Raw genomic sequence first — 21,166 nt, 5'->3', positions numbered from 1 at the left:
AAATATTGTCTGTTATAATTTAAATAAACATCTTAACTTTATAAAAAAAATAATCATAATAAAAATTAAATAAAGAAATTAGATAAACTATTATATTCAAGAATCGAACACAAGTTTGTAACAAACTGTGCTTTAATCTGTCTCATCGATACATTTACAATATACATTTACAATATATATGTATATATTTATAAGTTTTAATATACCGCGCTTCCTTTTTTATTTTTTCAGCAATAAGGTGGGTTAATGTATGATTGCGGTGTACATATTACACTTTATTTTGTCTCATTCATAAGATACGACGCACATTCATACTAGCGCACATACACACGATGCACATACATCTTCCATTCTTGCTATATTCTATAATTTCCCGTTGTTTATTTTCTTTTAATCTTTCGCGGACGATTCTACAATGTCCTTTGACCTTGCAGATCTTTCTTTACATCGAGCACATTGTCTATGAAGGATATGTAATTTTATATACAAAGAAACAAATTTCTAACTTACACACTAACGAATCTATCTAACTCTACATAAGATACACCAGCAACAGTGCGCTCCATATCATACAAAAATTTTTTTGAAAATTAAAAGTTACTTATAGATTTTTTTTGAATGTCTAGCAGCTTTTGAATACAAAAAAAAGGGAAGCAACATATTTTCCACGGGTAAAACAATTATTCGAATATGGCCATAAACGAACCATTATCTTTTTTATCTTAAAAAAAAAAAAAAAAAAAAAAATTACATAAATCATGTCTTGACAGATTGAGAAAAAAAGGACATTTTTAAGAGCGCGATAGATAGAGGAACTTTTGATAGAAGGTTACTTCCGGCACTAGCGACTGAACTTATATCTAAGTTGTCGACTAGTCATTAGAAAAAACTATCAAAAATTCCTACATAAAGTAGGCTTATTTTTTATATACATATAACTACATAATAGATTACCTAATCAAAGGTAAACTTTGTTTCTAATATATCGTGTAAAAATGTCGAAGATTCATATTCGTATTTTTTGATAAAAAAAGGAAACAAATGCGAAAAGTGGGGAAGACAAGTCGGTGGAAAAACTATTTTGATTTCAGAGAGAGCTTTAAAAATTCGTTATTTGTAAGTCAATAAGTAAAATATTTACAAAAAAAAAAAAAAAAGGAAAAAATAGAAAAAATAAACGATCAAAATTTTTTGATTGATCGTATATTTTTTACTGTTTGATATATATATATATATGAGTTTAATGTATTAACAATCTCAAGAAATAATCAAAATATTCTTCCATCCTTATAAATACAGTACCGAAATTTTTCGTAAAAAAGAAGCCAAACAAACAAACAAAAATAATAATAATAATAAAAAGAAAATAAAAAAAATTAATAAAAATAAAACAAATATCTGGAAAACTATATCGCATCTATTAACAAAAGATAAATGAATCGAGTCATATAAAAAAATTAAAATGAATCCATGATCCCATAATATACTTTGAAAATCCTTGTCCCTATCAATTAAAGACAGAAAAACATCGGTACCGTTTTTCTTTTTTTTTTTTTTTTCCTTTTTATCTCGAAGGAAGAAAATTTTTATTATTGTTGCACAGCGCGAGACGAGATTAAATAGAATAATATTTACAATCGCATTTTATATAATATTTTGATAAAATTTTCTTTTGCATCTCATTGAGAGAACAAACATTAAAACAAAACATTATTTTAAGATTAATATAATTCAATTAGATAAAAAAAAAAAAAGAAAGCTACTATATTAGCAATATATCTCTCGTTTTAAATATTCATTCATTCGGATTCATTAAAGAAATAATGTGCATCCACCGAAATGTCACATACAAATGTTCCGAAACAGCCATTACAAAGATTTTAACGGCTAAAGCCAGGACGGTCGATGATGATGGGGCGGCGGTTGAAGTGCGTACAAGGAATGAATGTATTGTTGATAAGCGGTTGGATCCATCGTTAAATTTGGGCCATGCGGCGTTACGTAAGCCGACACTGGAGGTCCATAAGCTGCTGGTCTTTGAGCGGAATGAAGGAAAGGATGAGGCGGATAGTTTCTTGGCGGTTGATTGCTGAGTTTGTTGCAAGCTTGCTGCGTAGCGTCCGTGACCGGTGGAACTTGTTGTTGCTGCTGCTGTTGTTGCTGCCTGAGCGCCATACTGTAATAACTATTCGGATTCCGAAATTCGTCCAAAAATGCAAATGCCGCTGCGGCTGCTGATGCGTCTTTATCGTAGAAAGGTGAACTAGTTGTGGTGCTAGTTGACGCAGCAAAATTGAAGGCACTCCCAGTTGGTGGGACCATAGTGGTGTTCTTCAGACTTATAGAATCCGCGGATGTTCCCGTATATTGTGGAAAACCAGGTATTCCTCCTCCCGTACCAGATTGCGGCTCTGTACTAACCACTGAAACGCTCGTCACGTTTTGTTGTTCTTGTTGTTGTTGTTTATTCTTCCTACTTTTTTTCGTTTTCACAGGCGTGGACGTAGAACTAACAGACGGCTCTCCGCCCCTACGAGATGATGACATGGAGAGAATACCTTGAGTATTCTTCGCGGCTGCTGTCTGCAAACTTTGAAGTAAATTTAAATCTAGTTCTGCGGCGCCGGAAGTTGGATTACGCGCGTACGTTAAATGTTCCGGTTTCGTTGGCGGCGGTCGAGGAATATTCAATAACTGTTGTTGCTCTTTACCTGTGCGACCTACCAAACCTAGACCCAAACGGGCGTATGCCGGATTCGTTGCTACGGAATCGGCCAAGTTCCCGACGAATGCAGTGTCAAATTGACTAGCTGAAACTGCATCTGGTTGCGGCAATGCCATTATAGGATCGAATCCGAATTGCTCTTGACCCGTCGTTCTTGCCGCGGCCTCCTGCGCCACCAAACCACGAGACGACTCTGTGGACGATTCATTATAAATACGTTTCTTTACAGGGGCCAAATTACTGGTCGAGCTGTTCGCTGTCCCGCTGTTGGCGACAGCTTTCGAATTAGCGTCGAAATAATGCGGACTAGGATACACCGGTCTGGAATTTGACATCGGATAGCCAGACGATTGGAAACCGCTGGGATAAAGAGATTCGTGCGGTGTCAAATTTTGCTGGAATGCTAAGATTTGCGATTGGTCTTGTGTTGATCGTTGTTGAGTGTATTTTTGAACATTTAGAGAATTGCTGAGATCGGTGAAACTGGGCCGTTCCTGGGACGATTGCTGCGACTGTTCCTGACCAGTTCCGTGCCTCGAAACAGATCTCTGGAGATCGATGTTGGGATAATTATTTCCAAACGTTGGCGGATACTGATTTGGCGATTGATAGATCTGATGATTTGCGTTCAAATTCAACGACGCAGCTTCCGAAGATACGGTAAAATTTCTCTGTTGCTCCATGTTCGATGACTTTTCAGCGCTGTTAGATTTTAAATAATCCGCTCGATGCTCCGTTTCATTTAAAGTCGTCGATGCAGGTGATTGAATGTAAGGATGATTCTGCTTGTATCCATGGGAGTAATTCGAAGGTGTCGAGGCAGTTTGAGGATATTCTTCTGCGCTCTTAGAGTGTGATTGCGGTAAACTGTAATTTGTACTTTGTTGCGGAGACGGCTGTGAATAACTTGAAGGTTGTTGCGAAGATTGCGACGCCTGTGACGCGCACATGGATTTCTGTTGAGGCGACGGTTGGGAATAAGTGTGGGTTTGTTGAGGCGACGGCGCCGGTTGAGAATAATTGTGCGATTGCTGAGAAGATGGCGATGGTTGGGAATAGTTACGGGACTGTTGAGGAGACGGGGATGGTTGTGAGTAGTTGCGAGATTGCTGGGGCGATGGCGAAGGTTGAGAATAATTGTTGGGTGGCGCTTGCTGAGGAGACATCTGAGAGTAATTCTGCGATTTTTGAGGCGAGTGTATCGAGTGCGAGTAATTGGTGGATTGTTGAGGAGAAGGCTGAGAATATTTAACTGCTTGTTGCGGAGATGACTGAGAATAAGATGCGTTTTGCGGAGAAGGTTGAGAATACGAGGGCGGTGCTTGTGGAGAATGTTGAGGAAACGTTTGAATTTGTTGGGGCGATGGTTGGGAGTAATTTCGTGGTTGAGGAGATGGTTGAGAGTAGCCCGCTGTGAGCGATTGAGGAGAGGATTGCGCATAATTGGAAGAATGTGTCTGAGACGAGGGATGCGAAAAGTTTGAAGATTGTGATTGTTGGGGATACACTGGAGGAGGTTGAGGCGATGGCTGAGAGTAATTCGATGGTGGTTGAGGCGATGGTTGAGAATAATTGGAAGGTGGTTGTGGTGACGATTGAGTATAATTGGAAGGAGGTTGTGGCGACGATTGGGAATAATTGGAAGGCGGTTGAGGTGACGGTTGAGAGTAATTGGAAGGTGGTTGAGGTGATGGTTGAGAGTAACTAGAAGGTGGTTGAGGTGACGATTGAGAATAATTGGAAGGTGGTTGAGGCGAGGCTTGAGAATAATTGGAAGGTGGTTGAGGCGAGGCTTGAGAATAATTGGAAGGTGGTTGAGGCGATTGTTGAGAATAATTCGTAGGCGGTTGCGGCGATTGTTGGGAATAATTTGATGGTGGTTGAGGGGACAATTGGGAATATCCAGACGATTGTTGAGGAGATTGCGCATACGGAGAATGTTGCTGTTGCGGGGACGATTGAGAATAATTTGGCGGTGCTTGAGGAGAAGCTTGAGAATATGGTGAATGTGGTGGTTGTTGAGGGGAAGATTGAGAGTAAGTGGCAGATTGGGGAGATGGCTGTGAATAATTGGCGGCATTTTGTTGCGGAGAAACTTGTGAATATTTAGGGGTGGAAGGTTGCTGAGGAGATGGTTGTGAATAATTTGATGGTGGTGGCTGAGGGGAAGGCTGTGGATACACTTGTTGTATAGGTTGTGGTGAATGCTGTGAATAAACTGGAGATTGATTTTGATTAGAAGACAACTGTTGATTGTATGCTTCGTTCGGTGTGGAATTCTGAGGGAAATTAGTTTGCGGCGATCGTTGAGGAAATGTGGGCGACAATTGATGATATATTTCCCTAGAATTTTCCTGAGGCGATTTCTGGAACGTTTGATGCGATTGTTGGGCAGGTATTTGGTAGAGTGGCGCTTGTTCATACGATGACGATGGATAAGCTGGAGACAAAGGGTGATTTTGCGGTGACGGAGTGGGAGGTAATTGAGCACTGTATCTCGGTGGTGTGGCATAATAAGGACTATTATAAGGGCTACTTCCTGTCGATAAAGCGTCTTGATAGAATCCAGCTCCTCTAATTTGCGGCTCGATCGAAGCCATTATAGGTTGTCCTTGCGGAGATCGGCCTGAACGTCCAGGAGGTGACTCTTGGGAAAAACTCGAAACCGATTCACTTACACTACTACCACCAGTACTCATCCTTCTTTGCCTACCACAAAACACTTCCTGCAATTCACCATCCTTCTTTGTTATACCATCCTCTGATTCTTCATCCTTCTTTTTCAACTTTGGCGCTCCGAACGCTTTGAACCAAGCACTCAAATTTGGTGTCGCTGCTTTGGGTTTCTGCGTGTCCTTTGCATTGGATTGATTATCTTTAGACTCTTCTACGATCGTGGTTGTTTGCGTCGTTGTTATTCCTGTTGCGTTTTCTTCTTTCAGACTAGACACTGGGATTGCAGGAAGAGTATTGTGATCTTCTTCTTCATCGTCATTCGAAAAATTGGGATTGGGCGAGGAAACTAGACTCTTACAAATTAATTGAATGGAATCTACATTTTTCAAAACTGTTCCTAGACTAAGTTTCGGTTCTTCATCTGTATTCTTATTCGTTTGATCATTATCGCTGGTCAACTGCACCGCCGTTTCGGTGGTATTAACATTAGGTAAATTTAATGGTTTTTTTAAAAGTAAATTTCCCTTACTTTTTCCAGGTTGTAAACGATCTATCGTACGTTGAATTTTTTTTGGTCTGGTAGGTCCATGAGGACCAAAAATTTTAATAGAACTTGGTCGTTTCCTAGGTGCTTCTACTTTTGGACCTGATCGGCCAGATTCAACGGATGAAGAATGAAATATTGGTGAATCGCTTCCTGAAGAAAATTCGGAGAGTCTTGGTGCGTCATCGAGCCATTTGTTGATATCCTATTTGAAGATAAAAATAAGATAAAATAAAATATAATTATGTATAAAATAACTACATATAAGTATTTAAACGTATTGAAACATAAAATATTCTTACATGAAGTGTTTGTTCTGTTGCTTGATTCAAGGCTTGCATGGAGCTTTCTTCTTTTCCAAATCCTTTGGTATGCTTTGATTGAGATACTTTTACTTTTTTCTCGGTGACTTCTTGGTCGTGAGTTATGAGGGAATCTTCGGTAGGAACTTTTTCTTCTTTTATTCCTTTTTTAAACTTTGGTCGTTTTACGCTGGCTTTATCGCTGTCGTGAAAGGTACTACCATTTGAAGGCACTTTTTTTGAATACATATTGTGAAGATCATTCTTCCCAGTTTTCTTTTGTTTCTCTTTCTCATTTTTCAATTTTTCTTCTCGTCGTCTCTCGCTTATTTTATCCTTTAAACCGTCCAATGATTCTATGTCTTTATCACCTATAAATGCGGAAATCTTCTTAGATGTATGTGTTTCTTTCGAATCTATATCACTTTCTAGATCTATGTCTTTGGAATCTATTTCACTTGATATTTCTCCGTTTTTAAGTTCATCATTTTTTTGTTTTGATTTTTTCTCTTTATCTTTAACCCGACTTTTCTCAGACTTCTCATCAGATTTTAATATTTTCAACCCCGTTTTATCCTTTTTCCGATTTTTTTTGACCTTAACATGCTGCGTTTTCTCTTCTTTTTCCGGTGCTGTTTCGTCTTCAAGAGATTCAGTTTTTTTCACTTTATTCGTCTTCGCTTTATCCGTAAATATTTCGGTATCCTCCAGTTCCTTCTTCTCGATCTTTCTACTTTTACTTTTTGCAACGACTAGGGGTTCATAATCTTCCTCGAAATCTTCCTTTCTCTTCTTATTTTCTTTTGATTCTTTTATCGGCCGCACATTTTCCATTTCTTTTTTTTGTTGATGACGTTCTTTACTAATTTTTTTATCTATCTTCTTAAGCTCTTCTGATTCTTTGGATGTTAGCTTTTTGGTTTTTAATAATAAATTATTCCCATCAGCATGTTTTCTTCTTTTTGATGTTATAATACTTGATTCGGACATTGCATCCTCGCTCTCTTGCTCTTCTTGTTCTTCTTCATTTACAGATTCTTCATCTTTTGCTCTTTTGTTCTTTTTCTTTCCCCTCTTTTTCTTTGGAAGCTTATAATTTTTTCCTCGTTTTTCTTCTTCGTCATTTTTATCATTTGTTTTGGATTTTCCTTTACTTTCAGATTTATACGATTTCGATTTTTTCGTAGATTTTTTCGAACGTTTTCTATTTTGATGAGGCGACGAAACACGAGAAGGACACGATGGAGATGCCGGAGTAGCAAGAAATGATTTCGGCGATGAGGGATCCTCATCGCTAGATGTTTCCGATTCTAAATAACGATTTACTGCTTTATCAAATGCTTCCTTAAGATTAAATGCCATTTCTGTATACTCTAGAATAAAAAGAAATATATTTAAGTTTGAAAATAATATATTATTAACAATATATAATATATTTTTTTGAAAATAAAAAATACTAACCATTATCAGAACCATTATATTGCCTACAATTATCTACTATCAGTCGAAAATCACGTTTGAATTCACTTAGACTTTTATATAAACTATTTTCAAGTTTTTCTTCCATTGTACTAAGATCCATAGGTTTTCGTACCACGCTATAGTATCTATATATAAATTAATAATAATAATAATATCAGTTTCGAGTTTAAAACATAATAATATATATAATACCTTGGGGCATATTCTTCATCCACAGGATCAATAAATGGCCAAGCATCCACATGATCTTTAAGACTTTCAAGAACTTTGTGCATTCCAACGCGACGTTCTTCTTCTTCAATTCCAAATGAATAACCATACTTATATCCATAATTAGAAGATACATAATGTCCATCACTATTGCTGCCAATCCCTTTCTTTTTTTCTAATCCCTCCACTTCATCCCTGGTATGAATCACAATCTGACCAACAGCTGAAGCCAACGAATTATTAGTTTGCCGTCCTTTCTTTTGAACTGGCGGAGAAGGTAAAGGCGGAGGTGTATCCTCTTTAACATAAACGTTCTTTGAATTTTGTGTCCCCTTTTTACTCCCTTTGTTTGTTTTAGTTTTGATCTTCGATCTAACCATGACTGTTTCCATCTGTGTCGTAGGTTCGTGACTTCGAAGTACACGTGAACTATTACGTTGTAACAATTTGCGTCTTTGTTGTTTTTCTTTTAAATCAAAAAGTTTAGGGATTTCGGGCATGAAATCCTCGGATAGAGTACGGTAAAGTTTACGTTCGGTATCGTACTCCTAAGTATTATAATAACATCGTTAGCAGAATCTAAGGAATAAAATAATTAATTCGTTTAATAGGACAATTACCGAATCACGAAATTTTTCAACTAGACGACTCCAATCCTGCTGAGTAAAGCAGACAACCTGCCAAACACTTTCTTTTCCTTCTCTGTGTATTAAACTGTCTTCCTTCTTCTCCTCCTCTTCCTCTTCCTCCTTCGCCACTCTGCTTCGTCGTCTTTTACGTTTTTTATCCCTAGGTTTACTTTTCTGTTTGTGTGAGATGCTGTTAGAAGTATCAATGTAGTCCTCCCTATATAATCGAGTGCCGTAAAAGTACCAATAGGCAGAATTCTTACGATCATGTCCTAAAGGTTCGACTCGCAGACTATCCGAGTCCAAATTATTTAATGATTGCTCCTAAAATTTACAAACGAAAATATTAGTACATTATGCCAACTTTATAAACAAAGTTTCTAAACCAATTCATTTTTTAATATACACATACCACGTCTTCAGCGTCAAGCCTGAAGTCACAAAGAGCACGTAAGATTTCTACTTTTTGACGAAGAGGTAATAATTCAAAATCTACATCTGTATTAAAAGGATTCTCACACTTGTATTCCTGAATATAATATGAAATAAAATTTTGTTTTAATGATAAAATTAGATATAATTTTTAAATATAATTGAAGATATAAAAATAAAAAAACTAATTTACCTGACATTTCTTTCGAAAAAGTCTACGAAGAAACATTTGATAATTAAAGGTAGAGATGTCATTGCGAGTATCATTTGGTAAACAACCTTCAAGTAATCTGACTATTAATTCCTGTACTAAACGTCCTTCAGTTCCACCATCCGTTAATAAAGCTTCTTCAAGATCCTATAATAATATATAATTAATATATATAATTATAAAAAAAGAATTGCAACCATGATAAAAAATGTCTTTAAAAACTGAAATAAAGCTGAAGCATGATGTATTTAATTTCCTGAAAGCTAAAGCAATATACTAACAAATTTCATGTATAATGCCTACTCGTAGGAGTTAACATTTAGGTAGGTACCTCAATATCAAAGTCCAGAAGATTGAAGGCAGCCCTAAATAATGAGCAGAAGTGTGCTATACTTGGCACCTCCCACCACGATTGAATGTCTAAAAAAATAAAGGAACAATTGAAAGTTCCTTGATATTATGTTCTTTTGAACTTTGGAATGCATGTTTTTCTTTCATATTCAAAATATTTCATTTAGCCAAAAACATAATTAATAAATCTAAAGCTGTGAATATTAATATAGCTATATAATTATAATTTATATCATAAAGACAAATATGTATATATATTAAAAAATAATTTTTATTTTAATATTATTATAAATATGCATTAACACGAAAGTATTATAAATACAATATTAATATAAATTATTATTATAATAAGTGCATAGATAAGTGTATATTTTAAATGATTTTAATATACTTAATTAAAAATACTGATAGTTATATTTACGATGCATTTTTTATTATTCTATTTCATTATAAATTTTTTTAATATTTTTTATAGACATATAAAACATAACTTTCTAATTTATATCATTTAAGTTATTTTATGATAGTTATTTTAAAAATAATATAAAAATTTTACTGAAAATTTAATTATCAATGTTCATATGATTAATATTTATAATTAAATATTTGAAAAATTATTCTTTAATGACAATAAATTTACTAGCAAGAAAAAATGATTTTGAATCAATTTCTTAAAGTAACATTAAATTTTAATTTTTAATAGAAATAACTTTTAAATGTATTTATATTATTAATAATATATAATTATTTATTTATAAAAATCAGAATAATACATTTAATAAATTGTAAATAATTTTATTTATGTTTTATTTTTTCTTTTTTTATGTATAATTTTTAGTACTAAAATAATAAGTCATGAAGTAATTAACTCACTATCATTAAGTAATTAAAATAAATATTTATAAAAAGAATTTTATTATAAAAAAATAAAAAGTTTTTGAAAAGCTTTCCAAAATATGATAAAATAAAACACTTTCAATAATATTAATCGTAAATACAAATATAAATACGACTGTGCATTGATACCTTATGTAGAATGTAACACAATAGGGAAAAAAACAATGAAAATAATTCTGTTGCTAAACTTGGGGTCATTGACAAGAGCTCTCAATTGTAAGCATCGATCCTAGTAGTATAGTGTAATAATTAAGAAAAGAAAAAAATTCATAAAGTATCTTATCATAATTCTTTCTCTTCATGACGAAAGGAAATGAAAGCTCACCTAAGATTCCGATGAAAGTGGGAAACATAACCCGTCCTGTGGCGGGTAAACCGGGCAAATCACGTCAGGGCGGATAAAAATTGTTGAAAACACTATGATGAAATATGTGTTGTTGTAGCCTTTTTTTTAAATATAATTCAAATAGATAAAAAAAACGAAATCCAGAATGTAGAAACGATAATAGCCAAGCAAAACACTTTCGCTTGGCAAAGACGATCGTTTTTAAAATACCGGGATGCACATCAAAGGGATATGACACCCATAGTCTTCGTAGAGACAAAAGAGCGGGCAATCGCAATTCCACATAGCTTGTCCCGCCGCTAGCAAACGGACTCGAATAGTGAAGTACATTCGTCCACTGGCAGCTCCCAAGGAATAACTATCGTCGATTTATTTTGGCACAACACTGCACGGGTTGCCAGCGATGCGCGCGACACTTGCAACCATTCTAATCGAGTAACAATCCAGTCTCAAAACAACCACTAATAAATTGCACATTCATTTGACGCGGCCACATCAACATAAATAGCGAATGTCTATCGTCTATAAAATCTCGTTGATCACCAGCAGTTTTCCTCAGCTTTTAAAATTCGATTTTGCTTATATGTGTATGTGTATACGTTGGTGTTTTAATAAAGTATTCTGAAACGCACTACGCGAACGTACGGGTGCGGACTGTGCAGTAGCAACTGCAACTGCGGGCGTATGCCTATGAACAAATATTAGATAGATCACTGACAGTAGTACATTTGGCGCGAAATTGATTTAATCATGTTCATACGCATGTGCGTTTATTAATAATCAAAATCTTTTATAAACATGTATATAAATTATAATCGTTATATAAATTATAATATTAATTGTCAACATTACTACAATTTAATATCCTAAAAAAAATAAAAAGATGATAATAAAAAATAAATTTAATAAGATATTTTTATGCACTGTTTCTATTATATATTTTTTACATATTTTCATAAAAAATAAAAAATAAATAATCTAATACAAACAACTATTTAAAAATATATATGAATAAGAAAAGATATAATATTTGTATTTTGTACATATGTGTCAATTTTTTTTAACAGTTGGTATATTTCTCCCGCGTTTATTAACGCGTGGCGTCATGTTCCGTTTATATCAACATTATGAATGAGTTTTAAGATTAGTGATTATTAATAATCAAAAATAGTGTTTATATTATTAATCATTTAATATTTTACATAACGAAAAAATATTTAAATATCATCATTATAATTTATAATTATATTTAAATAACATAAGCAATGTCTTCATTTAATTTGAATGATCTTGGTACTGAATTACAAGATGTTACTCAAAATAATGCCGGTATTGGTGTATCATTTGCAAAAAAATCACTTAAGCTTGATACTGAAGAAGATGGTAAGTTACTTATTATCTCAACATGAATAATTTATTATATTCTTAAGTTTTATAAGATTATGCAATTCATAAATACTTTAAGGTTATGTAAATTGAACATTTTTGAATTTTCTGTTTAATTAGCGTTGGAAATAGTCAAAGCAATACGAGCATGTACAAATCTGGAATATTTAGATTTGGAAGGCAATACTTTAGGACCACTTGCTGCTAAAGCTGTGGCTCAAGCATTGGAAGAAAATGGTTCATTAATGAAACGTGCCCTTTGGAAAGATATGTTTACTGGTCGTTTAAAATCAGAAATACCAAAAGCACTTGAATATCTTGGCTCTGCATTATGTACTGCTGGTACTCATCTCTTTGAACTTGACTTAAGTGATAATGCTTTTGGTCCAATTGGGATTGAAGGATTAGCAAATTTCTTGACTTCTAGTTCTTGTTATACTCTTCGTGTGTTAAGATTAGATAACAATGGACTTGGAATATCAGGTGGAAAAATGTTGGCAAAGGCATTATTAGATTGTTATAATAATAGTTTTGAAGCAGGTAAAATTTATTATTATTAATTTTATTTTAATTTATTATTATTAATAAAATATATTTTATTAATAAACTAATAAAACTTCTTCTTAGGCTCACCTCCCTTAGCATTAAAAGTATTTGTTGCTGGAAGAAATAGATTGGAAAATGAAGGTGCAAAAGCATTAGCTTCTGTTTTCCAAAAGTTAACTAGTTTAGAAGAAGTTGCTATGCCTCAGAATGGTATATATCATGAAGGGATAACAGCACTTGCTAATGGATTATCATATAATCCTGGTTTACGAATTTTAAATCTTAATGATAATACTGTTGGATTAAAAGGAGCTCAAGCAATTGCCAAAGCATTACCAAATTTCAAAAATTTAGAACAACTTAATCTTGGTGATTGTTTACTTAAAACTCGAGGAAGTATGGTTTTGGCAGAAGCATTAGGTGTTGAAGGTAGTTATCCATCACTCACTGAACTTAATTTAAGTTATAATGAAATAAAAACAAAGGGTGCCAATCCCATAGCTCTTGCTATGGCTGATAAAAAACACTTGGCAACTTTACAATTGGATGGAAATAATTTTGGTAAAGAAGGTTGTACTATTTTACGTGATTCACTTACAATTTCTGAAAGAATTGGATCATTAAGTACATTAGATGATGACGAAAGTGATAAAGAAGATAGAGAAAAAGATGAAGAAGAAAATGAAGAGGAAAATGATGAAGAAAGCGATGAAAAAAGTGATGAAAGTGAAAATGAAAGTAAAGAAAATAGAGATATTAATAAGGATACAATCATAAATGGCAATATAATACGATCAAAAATATCTGTTATAGATTTTTTAAAATCACCAACAGGAGAAAATTTACTATTATTGCAAGATGATATAATACAAGATTTTATAACTTATGCCAAAGTAAATAATTACACTTAATTAAAGTAATATTAATAATATTACAATGAATATTGTATTATGCTTTTTTAATAATGATATTTTTCTTTTTTTACATTTTAGAATTCGTCCAATTCTGATTCATCTTCGGAATTAAAATTCATTGAAGAGTATACAAGAATAATTATGAAAGTATCAGCACTTAGTACAAGTGGTTACGTTGATGTAAGATTAAGAGCTCAAAATCTTACAGATGCATTATATTCAAAGTTATGCTTTTTTGCAATTGAAAATGATCAAGTTTCTATTTGGAATAATGCTTTGCTAGTCAATTTAGGTTTAATAAAAGTAAGTATTTTGTAATAGTTAATTTAGATATGTGTGTATATATATATATATATTCCAGATAAAAAATAGTATTATTTTCTTATACTTCAGGCAGAAGATAAAAACAGTGGAAAAATTGATTGGAATTTAGAAGGATGTTTTAAAGCATTAGAAATAGTTAGTCAAAAAGATTATTTTTTACAAGAAACGCGAAATACGTTAAAGTTCTTTTTGGAAAAGCCGATAAGAATAAGCAAAAAAAAAGTTATGGATTCTTTACAAGATTCAAAAGATTCTCTTAAAACTGTTTTAGATCGTATACAAAGCACGTAATAATTATTGAATTATTTTTTATATAATTCTTTTATGAAATATTGATATATCTATTTATTTTTAAATGTTTTGCAAAATGTAAAGATACGAATTAATTATGAATTTTCCAAAATAAAAGTGTTGTATCAAATTTTTATAAGTTTTGTTTATATATAAACAATTATATTATTGTGCATATTGTTAATGAAGATACAAATTTCCAAATTATAAAATACCGAAATTATAATAGACTAGAACTTTAGTTAATGGATATAAAAATTATAATTAAAAGTAATGTTTTTATCAATTTGGAATTGATAATATTTGTATCATTTTGAAAAAATAGACTGAAATTCATATAGAATAAATAACACTTATTAGTAAAACTTAATGTAAAATGCATCGAAAATTATTATGACTCTTAAGAGTTCCTATTATCATAAGAATAAGAATCTTGAATGAAGCTCTTAGTCAATTATATCACAGAACTTTCATTCTGTTATGGACATTGCAGTCGTAGGATTCCAACCAGGCTGAAACAAATCCACTGCTAATGGTGTACAATGTGATGATGGTTGATCCTTCATATACATTGTTGCCTAAATTAAATCAATTTTATTTATATCAGATAATTATAATTTCATACATCTATTATGTAATTACATACCAGAAATAGAATGATTTGTTGTTTTATCTTAGAATCACAGTCTTGACCAAGCATAGAAGGATAATTTATAATACCATTATTCTTTTCTATATCCTTTGCAACAAAATTTAAACATTGTTTTTCATCAACGTTCACTGTTTCAATTATTGATTCTGCAAATATCAATATTAAAATATATCATTTCAATGTAATATTGAAGGATTAACTTAAAATTTATATTTAATATTGATTTCTTACTTCTAGTAGATATATCTGCAGACAAAAATCTCGCTAAAAGCGCAGCACATTCTGAATTTTCCGCAAAAAGTTCTGGATAACGTCGTATTAAAAATTTTGTAAGCAACATGTTACCTCGATTTCCTGATAAGCTATTACCACTAGGTGTACACACTACTTCATCTTCTGTTCTTCGTATAAGCAATACTGTGCCATTGTATCTAAAAAAAAAAAAAATGATTTATTTGTTTTTATATAATATACACATACAATCTATTAAAATTTTAAATATAAAATACATATAATATTTAAATATAAAATTGTGTGTTCATTTATATATGTATATGTATATATATATTTATGTATGTATTATTCGATATTATAATGAATATTATAGTACCTATTTAATTGTTCAGCAATATTCAAATTAAAGTGATCCCTAATAATGTTCCGTACTAAACCTTCTAATGATGAAGACATGGTCATAATAGCTAATGGAAGTACATCATCAAATGTAGCATCTAATACCTATAAAATATCTTAATATAATTTTTCACTACTAATTTCTTAAAATATTTTATGTAAAATTAGTTGAATTAAATTATATAAAATATATAAGATATAAAATAAATAATGGAGTAATCTTACCAAACTTTGTATAGAAGGATAATTCATAGCAGCCCATGTCGCAGTATATCCACCAATACTCCAACCATAAAGAATTATTTGTTCCTCAGGAAATGTTAAGTAATCGATCGCAAAACGCATTACACAATCGATAGCATTTTCTTCTTGGAGAGGATACGGCGCACCCTTTGTAGTCATTTTCATGTCTTACTGTTATCATTTTACAATCATAGTTTGACTGAATGAGAAGTCTTGCCATTACTTCAATTACATTTAATTTAAATATATAATTGATATTAACTGCAACATTACCAAAATTTCATCTTTGCAATTTAAAACAAAGTATGATAAAGTAATAGCAATTCTTCTCATCAAAGTATCAGTATAAATAAAGTATAAAGTTTAATATAAAAATAATACTTACAGTACTACAACCAAATCCTGGATGATTCCAACCCAATATGGAATATCCTTTATTCATTGGAGTTGATTTAATACCAGTTTCATAAAATCCACAATTTCCTTCACAAGTAATAACTAATACATTGCCATTTGTTGTTCTATAAAGTTAATACAATTATTGTATAAAAATAATGCATTCATAAAATAATGCATTTAGAAAAAAAAACGTTATTAACGTTTACATTACTTGTTACGTTGGTCAATAAATATAGTGTCAATTTCATTTTTATCTGCAGTTAACAATTTGTACCTTTCCCCACCATGCTTTATTAGATGTATTCTTCCTTGTAGAAGTGTAGATCCTATATTAATATATTATATTATTAAGAAAAAATATATACATATTATTAACAATTTGTAACATATTCATAATAATAATAATCCATTTAACTTACGAAATATCCAATTAAGAACAGATACACTTCCAGGATATATCATCTTAATAGCAAAAGTGTGAGCTACAATATATGATAAAAACTTACAAGGCAATGTAAATATATATTCTTTACCAGTTTGCCTTTTTATGCGGCCACTAGAGGCTGCAATTTTTTCTAAAGTCAACTTTTCTCTAGTTGCATCTCTTATAAAAATAAATTTAAAAAGTTAATAAAAAGATAAATATATATTATTTTATAATAAAGGAAAAAAATATACCTTTCTATATCATTAATCTTAAAATCTATAGGTCTTGCCCAAAACTCAAATTCATATTTATCAAGTTCTTGCTTTGTTTCTGCATTATAATGTGCATTTGCTTCATTGAGTGTTTTTAAGAATTTTAAATATACTGGATTAGTGGCTCTAGAACAACCTCGAGCAGTTAATGCTGCAATGAAAATTGCACTAGCACCAGCTGCTAATTTACTCAAAGAAGAAATATTCTCAGTTATAGAAATACTATGTTGATAGAAGAAGATAGCCACTAATGGAATTGTATAGAGGCTTATAGACCAAATTGCTGCAAACTAAAATAAATTTATTAAGAATATTAATTTATAAATATTTTCCATTGTTTAATTAATTTTAATTTGACTTATAAAATTGATAATGATTCAATTTTTAATATTGTTAATAAATTAAAATCAATCTTTTTTTCATTAAGAAAGAATTATAACACAATATATTTTTTATAATAAAATACTTACGCAAATTACGATTTGATCGCCCCAGCGTTCTAAACTATTAGGCTCATATGATTTCTGAAATAATTAATATAGACATAACCTAAAATACACTGGTCTAATAAATTTGATACTTTTTAATACATACTTCTACTAAACGTCCGATCCAAGTTATTTCATAAACTTTGAAAAGTCGAGGACCAAAATTACATTTCCAAAGTGTCCGAATGAAAGACATTTCTCATTTGTTTTAAAAATTTCAAATAAATCTGAATTCCAAATCACCAATGTAAAATACGGGACACAGTAACTTAGCAAATCATGCAAAACAAACAGCTATGATTGGTAATGCATTTGTTGAATTAGTATAATTTTAAAAGAATACTGTTAATTATTATAGTGAATTTATTTTATTCTTTTTTTTTTAGTTTAACGATAATTTTATAAGAATTAAATATAACTATATAATTAAATAAAATTAATATAGATAATTTTTAAATAAAATTAATTAAAAAAAAATATTTTTGATGAATAATCTTTTTAAATAATTTATTATTATACTTTTACTGTAATTTATGAAAAAATAATACAAATATTTTATTAAAATTAACAATTATTCTTCTATTAAAAGTTATTGAATACTTTCATTTATATTTATTTTCACTATAAGTAAATTTATATTATTTTTATTGCATAAAGATGAAAATCAATGAATTTATATAATTCTATTAATATAATTATATAAATTTTCAATTTATTAATTATAATTTTAAATATATTAATAATTATTTAAATACCGCGGTCATTTGATTTACGCGCATTTCATGAATATAGAAAATTAATTGAGATTATATATATAGTATATACTTTTACACAAAAAGCAAATCAATATATTGCAAAAATTAATATTTAACAAATTTTAAATAAATATTTATAATTACATAAATAAAATTAAACTATATATCTTGAAAAATATATTTGAAATAATTTAGGGAAAATTGGACAATCTGGATGTGGGTCGATTCTGAGACTGTACGTTAAATCATGCTTTTTGGAACGTATACAGAGAAGTTACTGGAAGATTCGGAACAAGTACGACAGAACAGTAGTTACCGCATATTACGTGTGCGTTGATAATATAATTTTTAATTTCTATCGGCGTATTCAACTTTTTTCAATATGTCAGACTGGGACACTACTCCTATTACTCTGCGAAAACGTCCCCCAAAAGCTTCAGTACTTAAATCGGAACAAGTAACTTTTATAAAAATATTTTGATCTATTTTATCTATAATAATTCTTACATATACTGTTGTGTAATTGTGTTTATTTACAGGCAGTGAATGCTGCACGTCGTCAAGGTTTCGTGGTCGAAACTCAAGCAAAATGTACGTAAACTTCATTAAGTTTGTTAAATTTACGTGATTCATTTTTTAATCTGTGATTGATTTCATGATTTTTGTTGGTTGAAGATATATTCATGTGTTTAAATATTATGAAGATAATATTATGATGCAATATGTGGTATTGAATTCTGTCAACTATTTAAATCTTTTTTCGTAATATAACATAAAATTCACAAAATCAACAAATAATTTTTTTGAAAAGTATATAAAGATGAATTGTTCTTTCCTCCAGGGGGTGGAGGAACAAATAAACAACACGTAGCAACTAAAAACACTGCTAAATTGGATAGAGAAACAGAAGAATTAAAACATGATAAAATTCCACTTGATCTTGGTAAATTAATTCAACAGGGAAGACAAAGTAAAGGATTATCTCAAAAAGATCTTGCAACAGTATGTTATTTACTTACATAGCATAAATATTTATGTTATGTATATGTATATCATTTATATAATTATATTGTGTACAGAAAGTGAATGAAAAAGCACAAGTTATCAATGACTATGAAGCAGGTCGTGGAATACCAAATCAAATGGTGATTGGCAAAATTGAACGAGTGTTGGGAATAAAATTACGTGGCAAAGATCGTGGTAAACCATTATCAACTCCTGGGAATAAAAAGTGAATTTTGTGAAGAAGAATCTGTACTTCATACCTTCATATATTGTTCCCTACACAGAACTGCAAGAAAAATTGTAGGATTGAGAACAATTCTCACACTCTTTAACTTTCGTTATTTTATTATATTCTTTAAAATAAAATGTTATTTTATTAAATATATTATTGTTTATTATAAAGTAAATTGTTATAGTATGTCTTCATGTATAAAATACAAGAAGCACACTCTTATTTAATTTTAAATGTTATGTGTTCAGTTCTTACATTGCAGACATTAATTTATAGATTAATTTATATACAATTTTGTTACATTTTTGAAATACATCTGATTACTATTATTGTGATATACATTTATGAATATATTTTACAATTTGATTAATGTAGGCTAAATAAAATAGTATTAATGCAAATAGAAATAAAAGATTAATATGTGTATGCATATAAATCATTGGTTTGATAACATTTATACATACACATACACATTCATTTCAATGTATAATATGATAAGAATTATAATAGTTGTATATAAAAATAAAAAATTATTAAATAAATATTAATTATTTTTTAGTGTTAATTTTATTTATATGGAAATTCATAAAATAGTACATTATTTTTATTCCATTTTATTAATCTTTTCTCAATGCAAAATTGAAATTTTGTATACCATCACTTGTTATAATTTTAATAAATATGGAATCACCAGTGTAAATATCTCTTTCTGCTGCTGATGTGAAAACATCTTTTATAATTGCAACAGCTCTCTCTTGAGTCAAAGGAACAGATTCAACACCTTCTTGATTCTTATACCCAATCTAAACAGGTATATTACTTTAACAATAAATTACAATGAAATTTAATATAATTTTTTAATAACACTGTTTAATACCTGATTATCCAAGAGAGGCTGTAAAAGTGCTCCAGCAGAACCACCTGCTCTGTATTTTGTTATTTCACAGTGTCCAATGGGATCATAACTATAGACACAACCTTTACCATTTTCATCTAATCCACCAAGAATATTACTTACATAATAAGGGAAAAAACGTTTATAATATAACATTGTTGATAGCATTTGTGCAACTGCTGGTGTTGGCATTTCTTTTTGATGTTCATGCTCATACATCTGTTATATAAAACGAAGATCATAATATATAAAGTTATCATAAATATTCAATTTTAAATTAATTAGAAGAAAACTAATAAATTCTATCATCTAATATATTTTGAAATATTTTTACCTGCATTCGAGCAGATAAAATTCTAGTTAAAGTAAGTGTATCACACCAACAACCTGAGCAACCCAAAACAGTTTTTGATGATAAAGGAAATAGTTTTTGTTGTTCACGCGTATAAATAGAAAAACCTGTACTGAGACGCGTGTCTGCTGCTATTACACAAAAATTATCTCCTGCAAGAGCTATGACACTCCTATAATTATAATATATAAAATGTATAAAAAATAAAATTTAGATAATAAATGCATAATATTTACTAAAAATAGATAATATATACAATAAAATATTTATATATTAATCTTAAAAAATTTAGGTTATATTTATAACTTACCCTCCATTATCAGCATAAGGATTGAAATTTCTCATTTTTGCTCCTTCTGTCGCATAATCTGATAAAGATCTTCCTGGAATTTCACTTAAAGAAACCATTTTTTTCAATATCTTTTATTAAATAAATTTCAAACACTTCTCACACTGAATGACAATACACTTTGGAGTTAAAATGGCAAGCAAAACAGCATTATTTTCTTATATGAAGGAATTATACATATTCAGTGATTGTCGTAAA

General features: G+C 30.6%; 5 protein-coding genes across 7 annotated transcripts; 2 read left to right on the top strand and 3 right to left on the bottom strand.

Moving 5' to 3' along the window:
* Positions 1 to 114: 114 nt before the first annotated feature.
* Positions 115 to 11,486, bottom strand: LOC107963990 (mucin-5AC). Its single transcript, XM_026441761.1, has 9 exons — positions 10,785 to 11,486; positions 9,543 to 9,631; positions 9,194 to 9,358; positions 8,981 to 9,097; positions 8,560 to 8,892; positions 7,922 to 8,487; positions 7,709 to 7,854; positions 6,248 to 7,620; positions 115 to 6,150 (listed from the first exon to the last, which is right to left on the bottom strand). The coding sequence occupies exons 1-9, from the start codon at positions 10,810 to 10,812 to the stop codon at positions 1,888 to 1,890; spliced, it is 7,080 nt and encodes a 2,359-aa protein (XP_026297546.1). The 5' UTR covers positions 10,813 to 11,486; the 3' UTR covers positions 115 to 1,887.
* A 374-nt stretch (positions 11,487 to 11,860) lies between these two features.
* On the top strand, positions 11,861 to 14,281 carry LOC411909 (ran GTPase-activating protein 1). 2 transcript variants are annotated; one of them, XM_395378.6, is made up of 5 exons: positions 11,861 to 12,188; positions 12,312 to 12,731; positions 12,819 to 13,630; positions 13,730 to 13,954; positions 14,045 to 14,281. In XM_395378.6, exons 1-5 carry the CDS (start codon positions 12,071 to 12,073, stop codon positions 14,264 to 14,266), a joined length of 1,797 nt encoding a protein of 598 aa, XP_395378.4. In that variant the 5' UTR covers positions 11,861 to 12,070; the 3' UTR covers positions 14,267 to 14,281. The 2 variants fall into 2 exon arrangements, with proteins under 2 accessions (XP_395378.4, XP_006569513.1); XM_006569450.2 differs by having other exon boundaries at positions 14,013 to 14,197.
* Positions 14,282 to 14,391: 110 nt separating this feature from the next.
* LOC411908 (protein ABHD16A) lies at positions 14,392 to 17,702 on the bottom strand. The gene is made up of 11 exons (XM_026441762.1): positions 17,487 to 17,702; positions 17,363 to 17,416; positions 16,872 to 17,182; positions 16,613 to 16,797; positions 16,405 to 16,519; positions 16,180 to 16,315; positions 15,777 to 15,941; positions 15,529 to 15,656; positions 15,150 to 15,349; positions 14,913 to 15,064; positions 14,392 to 14,844 (listed from the first exon to the last, which is right to left on the bottom strand). Exons 1-11 carry the CDS (start codon positions 17,574 to 17,576, stop codon positions 14,737 to 14,739), a joined length of 1,644 nt encoding a protein of 547 aa, XP_026297547.1. The 5' UTR covers positions 17,577 to 17,702; the 3' UTR covers positions 14,392 to 14,736.
* Positions 17,703 to 18,367: 665 nt separating this feature from the next.
* On the top strand, positions 18,368 to 19,606 carry LOC550875 (endothelial differentiation-related factor 1 homolog). 2 transcript variants are annotated; one of them, XM_006569451.2, is made up of 4 exons: positions 18,368 to 18,430; positions 18,675 to 18,726; positions 18,977 to 19,137; positions 19,215 to 19,606. In XM_006569451.2, exons 1-4 carry the CDS (start codon positions 18,383 to 18,385, stop codon positions 19,368 to 19,370), a joined length of 417 nt encoding a protein of 138 aa, XP_006569514.1. In that variant the 5' UTR covers positions 18,368 to 18,382; the 3' UTR covers positions 19,371 to 19,606. The 2 variants fall into 2 exon arrangements, with proteins under 2 accessions (XP_006569514.1, XP_623269.1); XM_623266.5 differs by having other exon boundaries at positions 18,414 to 18,592.
* A 314-nt stretch (positions 19,607 to 19,920) lies between these two features.
* Positions 19,921 to 21,126, bottom strand: LOC411695 (proteasome subunit beta type-1). The gene is made up of 4 exons (XM_395163.6): positions 20,930 to 21,126; positions 20,602 to 20,791; positions 20,250 to 20,486; positions 19,921 to 20,175 (listed from the first exon to the last, which is right to left on the bottom strand). Exons 1-4 carry the CDS (start codon positions 21,025 to 21,027, stop codon positions 19,990 to 19,992), a joined length of 711 nt encoding a protein of 236 aa, XP_395163.2. The 5' UTR covers positions 21,028 to 21,126; the 3' UTR covers positions 19,921 to 19,989.
* Between the last annotated feature and the right edge of the window lie 40 nt (positions 21,127 to 21,166).

The sequence above is a fragment of the Apis mellifera genome, linkage group LG7 (assembly GCF_003254395.2).
Source record: "Apis mellifera strain DH4 linkage group LG7, Amel_HAv3.1, whole genome shotgun sequence".
NCBI lineage: Eukaryota > Metazoa > Arthropoda > Insecta > Hymenoptera > Apidae > Apis > Apis mellifera.
The sequence above is the reverse complement of the archived record's forward strand: the minus strand, read 5'-3'. Positions and strand labels throughout refer to the sequence as shown.

What these genes read in the sequence shown, in the direction of transcription:
- LOC107963990 (XM_026441761.1), bottom strand. Translation starts at nt 10,812, where the DNA reads ATGTTTCCCACTTTCATCGGAATCTTAG. An exon ending in TTCTGGACTTTGATATTGAG is followed by an intron (nt 9,359 to 9,542) that starts GTACCTACCTAA and finishes ATATTATTATAG; the next exon opens with GATCTTGAAGAAGCTTTATT. An exon ending in ATATAATGGTTCTGATAATG is followed by an intron (nt 7,621 to 7,708) that starts GTTAGTATTTTT and finishes TTTTTATTCTAG; the next exon opens with AGTATACAGAAATGGCATTT.
- LOC411909 (XM_395378.6), top strand. Translation starts at nt 12,071, where the DNA reads ATGTCTTCATTTAATTTGAATGATCTTGGTACTGAATTACAAGATGTT. An exon ending in TAATAATAGTTTTGAAGCAG is followed by an intron (nt 12,732 to 12,818) that starts GTAAAATTTATT and finishes ACTTCTTCTTAG; the next exon opens with GCTCACCTCCCTTAGCATTA. An exon ending in ATTTTATAACTTATGCCAAA is followed by an intron (nt 13,631 to 13,729) that starts GTAAATAATTAC and finishes TTTACATTTTAG; the next exon opens with AATTCGTCCAATTCTGATTC.
- LOC411908 (XM_026441762.1), bottom strand. Translation starts at nt 17,576, where the DNA reads ATGTCTTTCATTCGGACACTTTGGAAATGTAATTTTGGTCCTCGACTT. An exon ending in ATCCTTCTATACAAAGTTTG is followed by an intron (nt 15,657 to 15,776) that starts GTAAGATTACTC and finishes GATATTTTATAG; the next exon opens with GTATTAGATGCTACATTTGA. An exon ending in ATTGCTGAACAATTAAATAG is followed by an intron (nt 15,350 to 15,528) that starts GTACTATAATAT and finishes TTTTTTTTTTAG; the next exon opens with ATACAATGGCACAGTATTGC.
- LOC550875 (XM_623266.5), top strand. Translation starts at nt 18,518, where the DNA reads ATGTCAGACTGGGACACTACTCCTATTACTCTGCGAAAACGTCCCCCA. An exon ending in CAGTACTTAAATCGGAACAA is followed by an intron (nt 18,593 to 18,674) that starts GTAACTTTTATA and finishes GTTTATTTACAG; the next exon opens with GCAGTGAATGCTGCACGTCG. An exon ending in GGTCGAAACTCAAGCAAAAT is followed by an intron (nt 18,727 to 18,976) that starts GTACGTAAACTT and finishes TCTTTCCTCCAG; the next exon opens with GGGGTGGAGGAACAAATAAA.
- LOC411695 (XM_395163.6), bottom strand. Translation starts at nt 21,027, where the DNA reads ATGGTTTCTTTAAGTGAAATTCCAGGAAGATCTTTATCAGATTATGCG. An exon ending in TTTTATCTGCTCGAATGCAG is followed by an intron (nt 20,487 to 20,601) that starts GTAAAAATATTT and finishes TTTATATAACAG; the next exon opens with ATGTATGAGCATGAACATCA. An exon ending in AGCCTCTCTTGGATAATCAG is followed by an intron (nt 20,176 to 20,249) that starts GTATTAAACAGT and finishes ATACCTGTTTAG; the next exon opens with ATTGGGTATAAGAATCAAGA.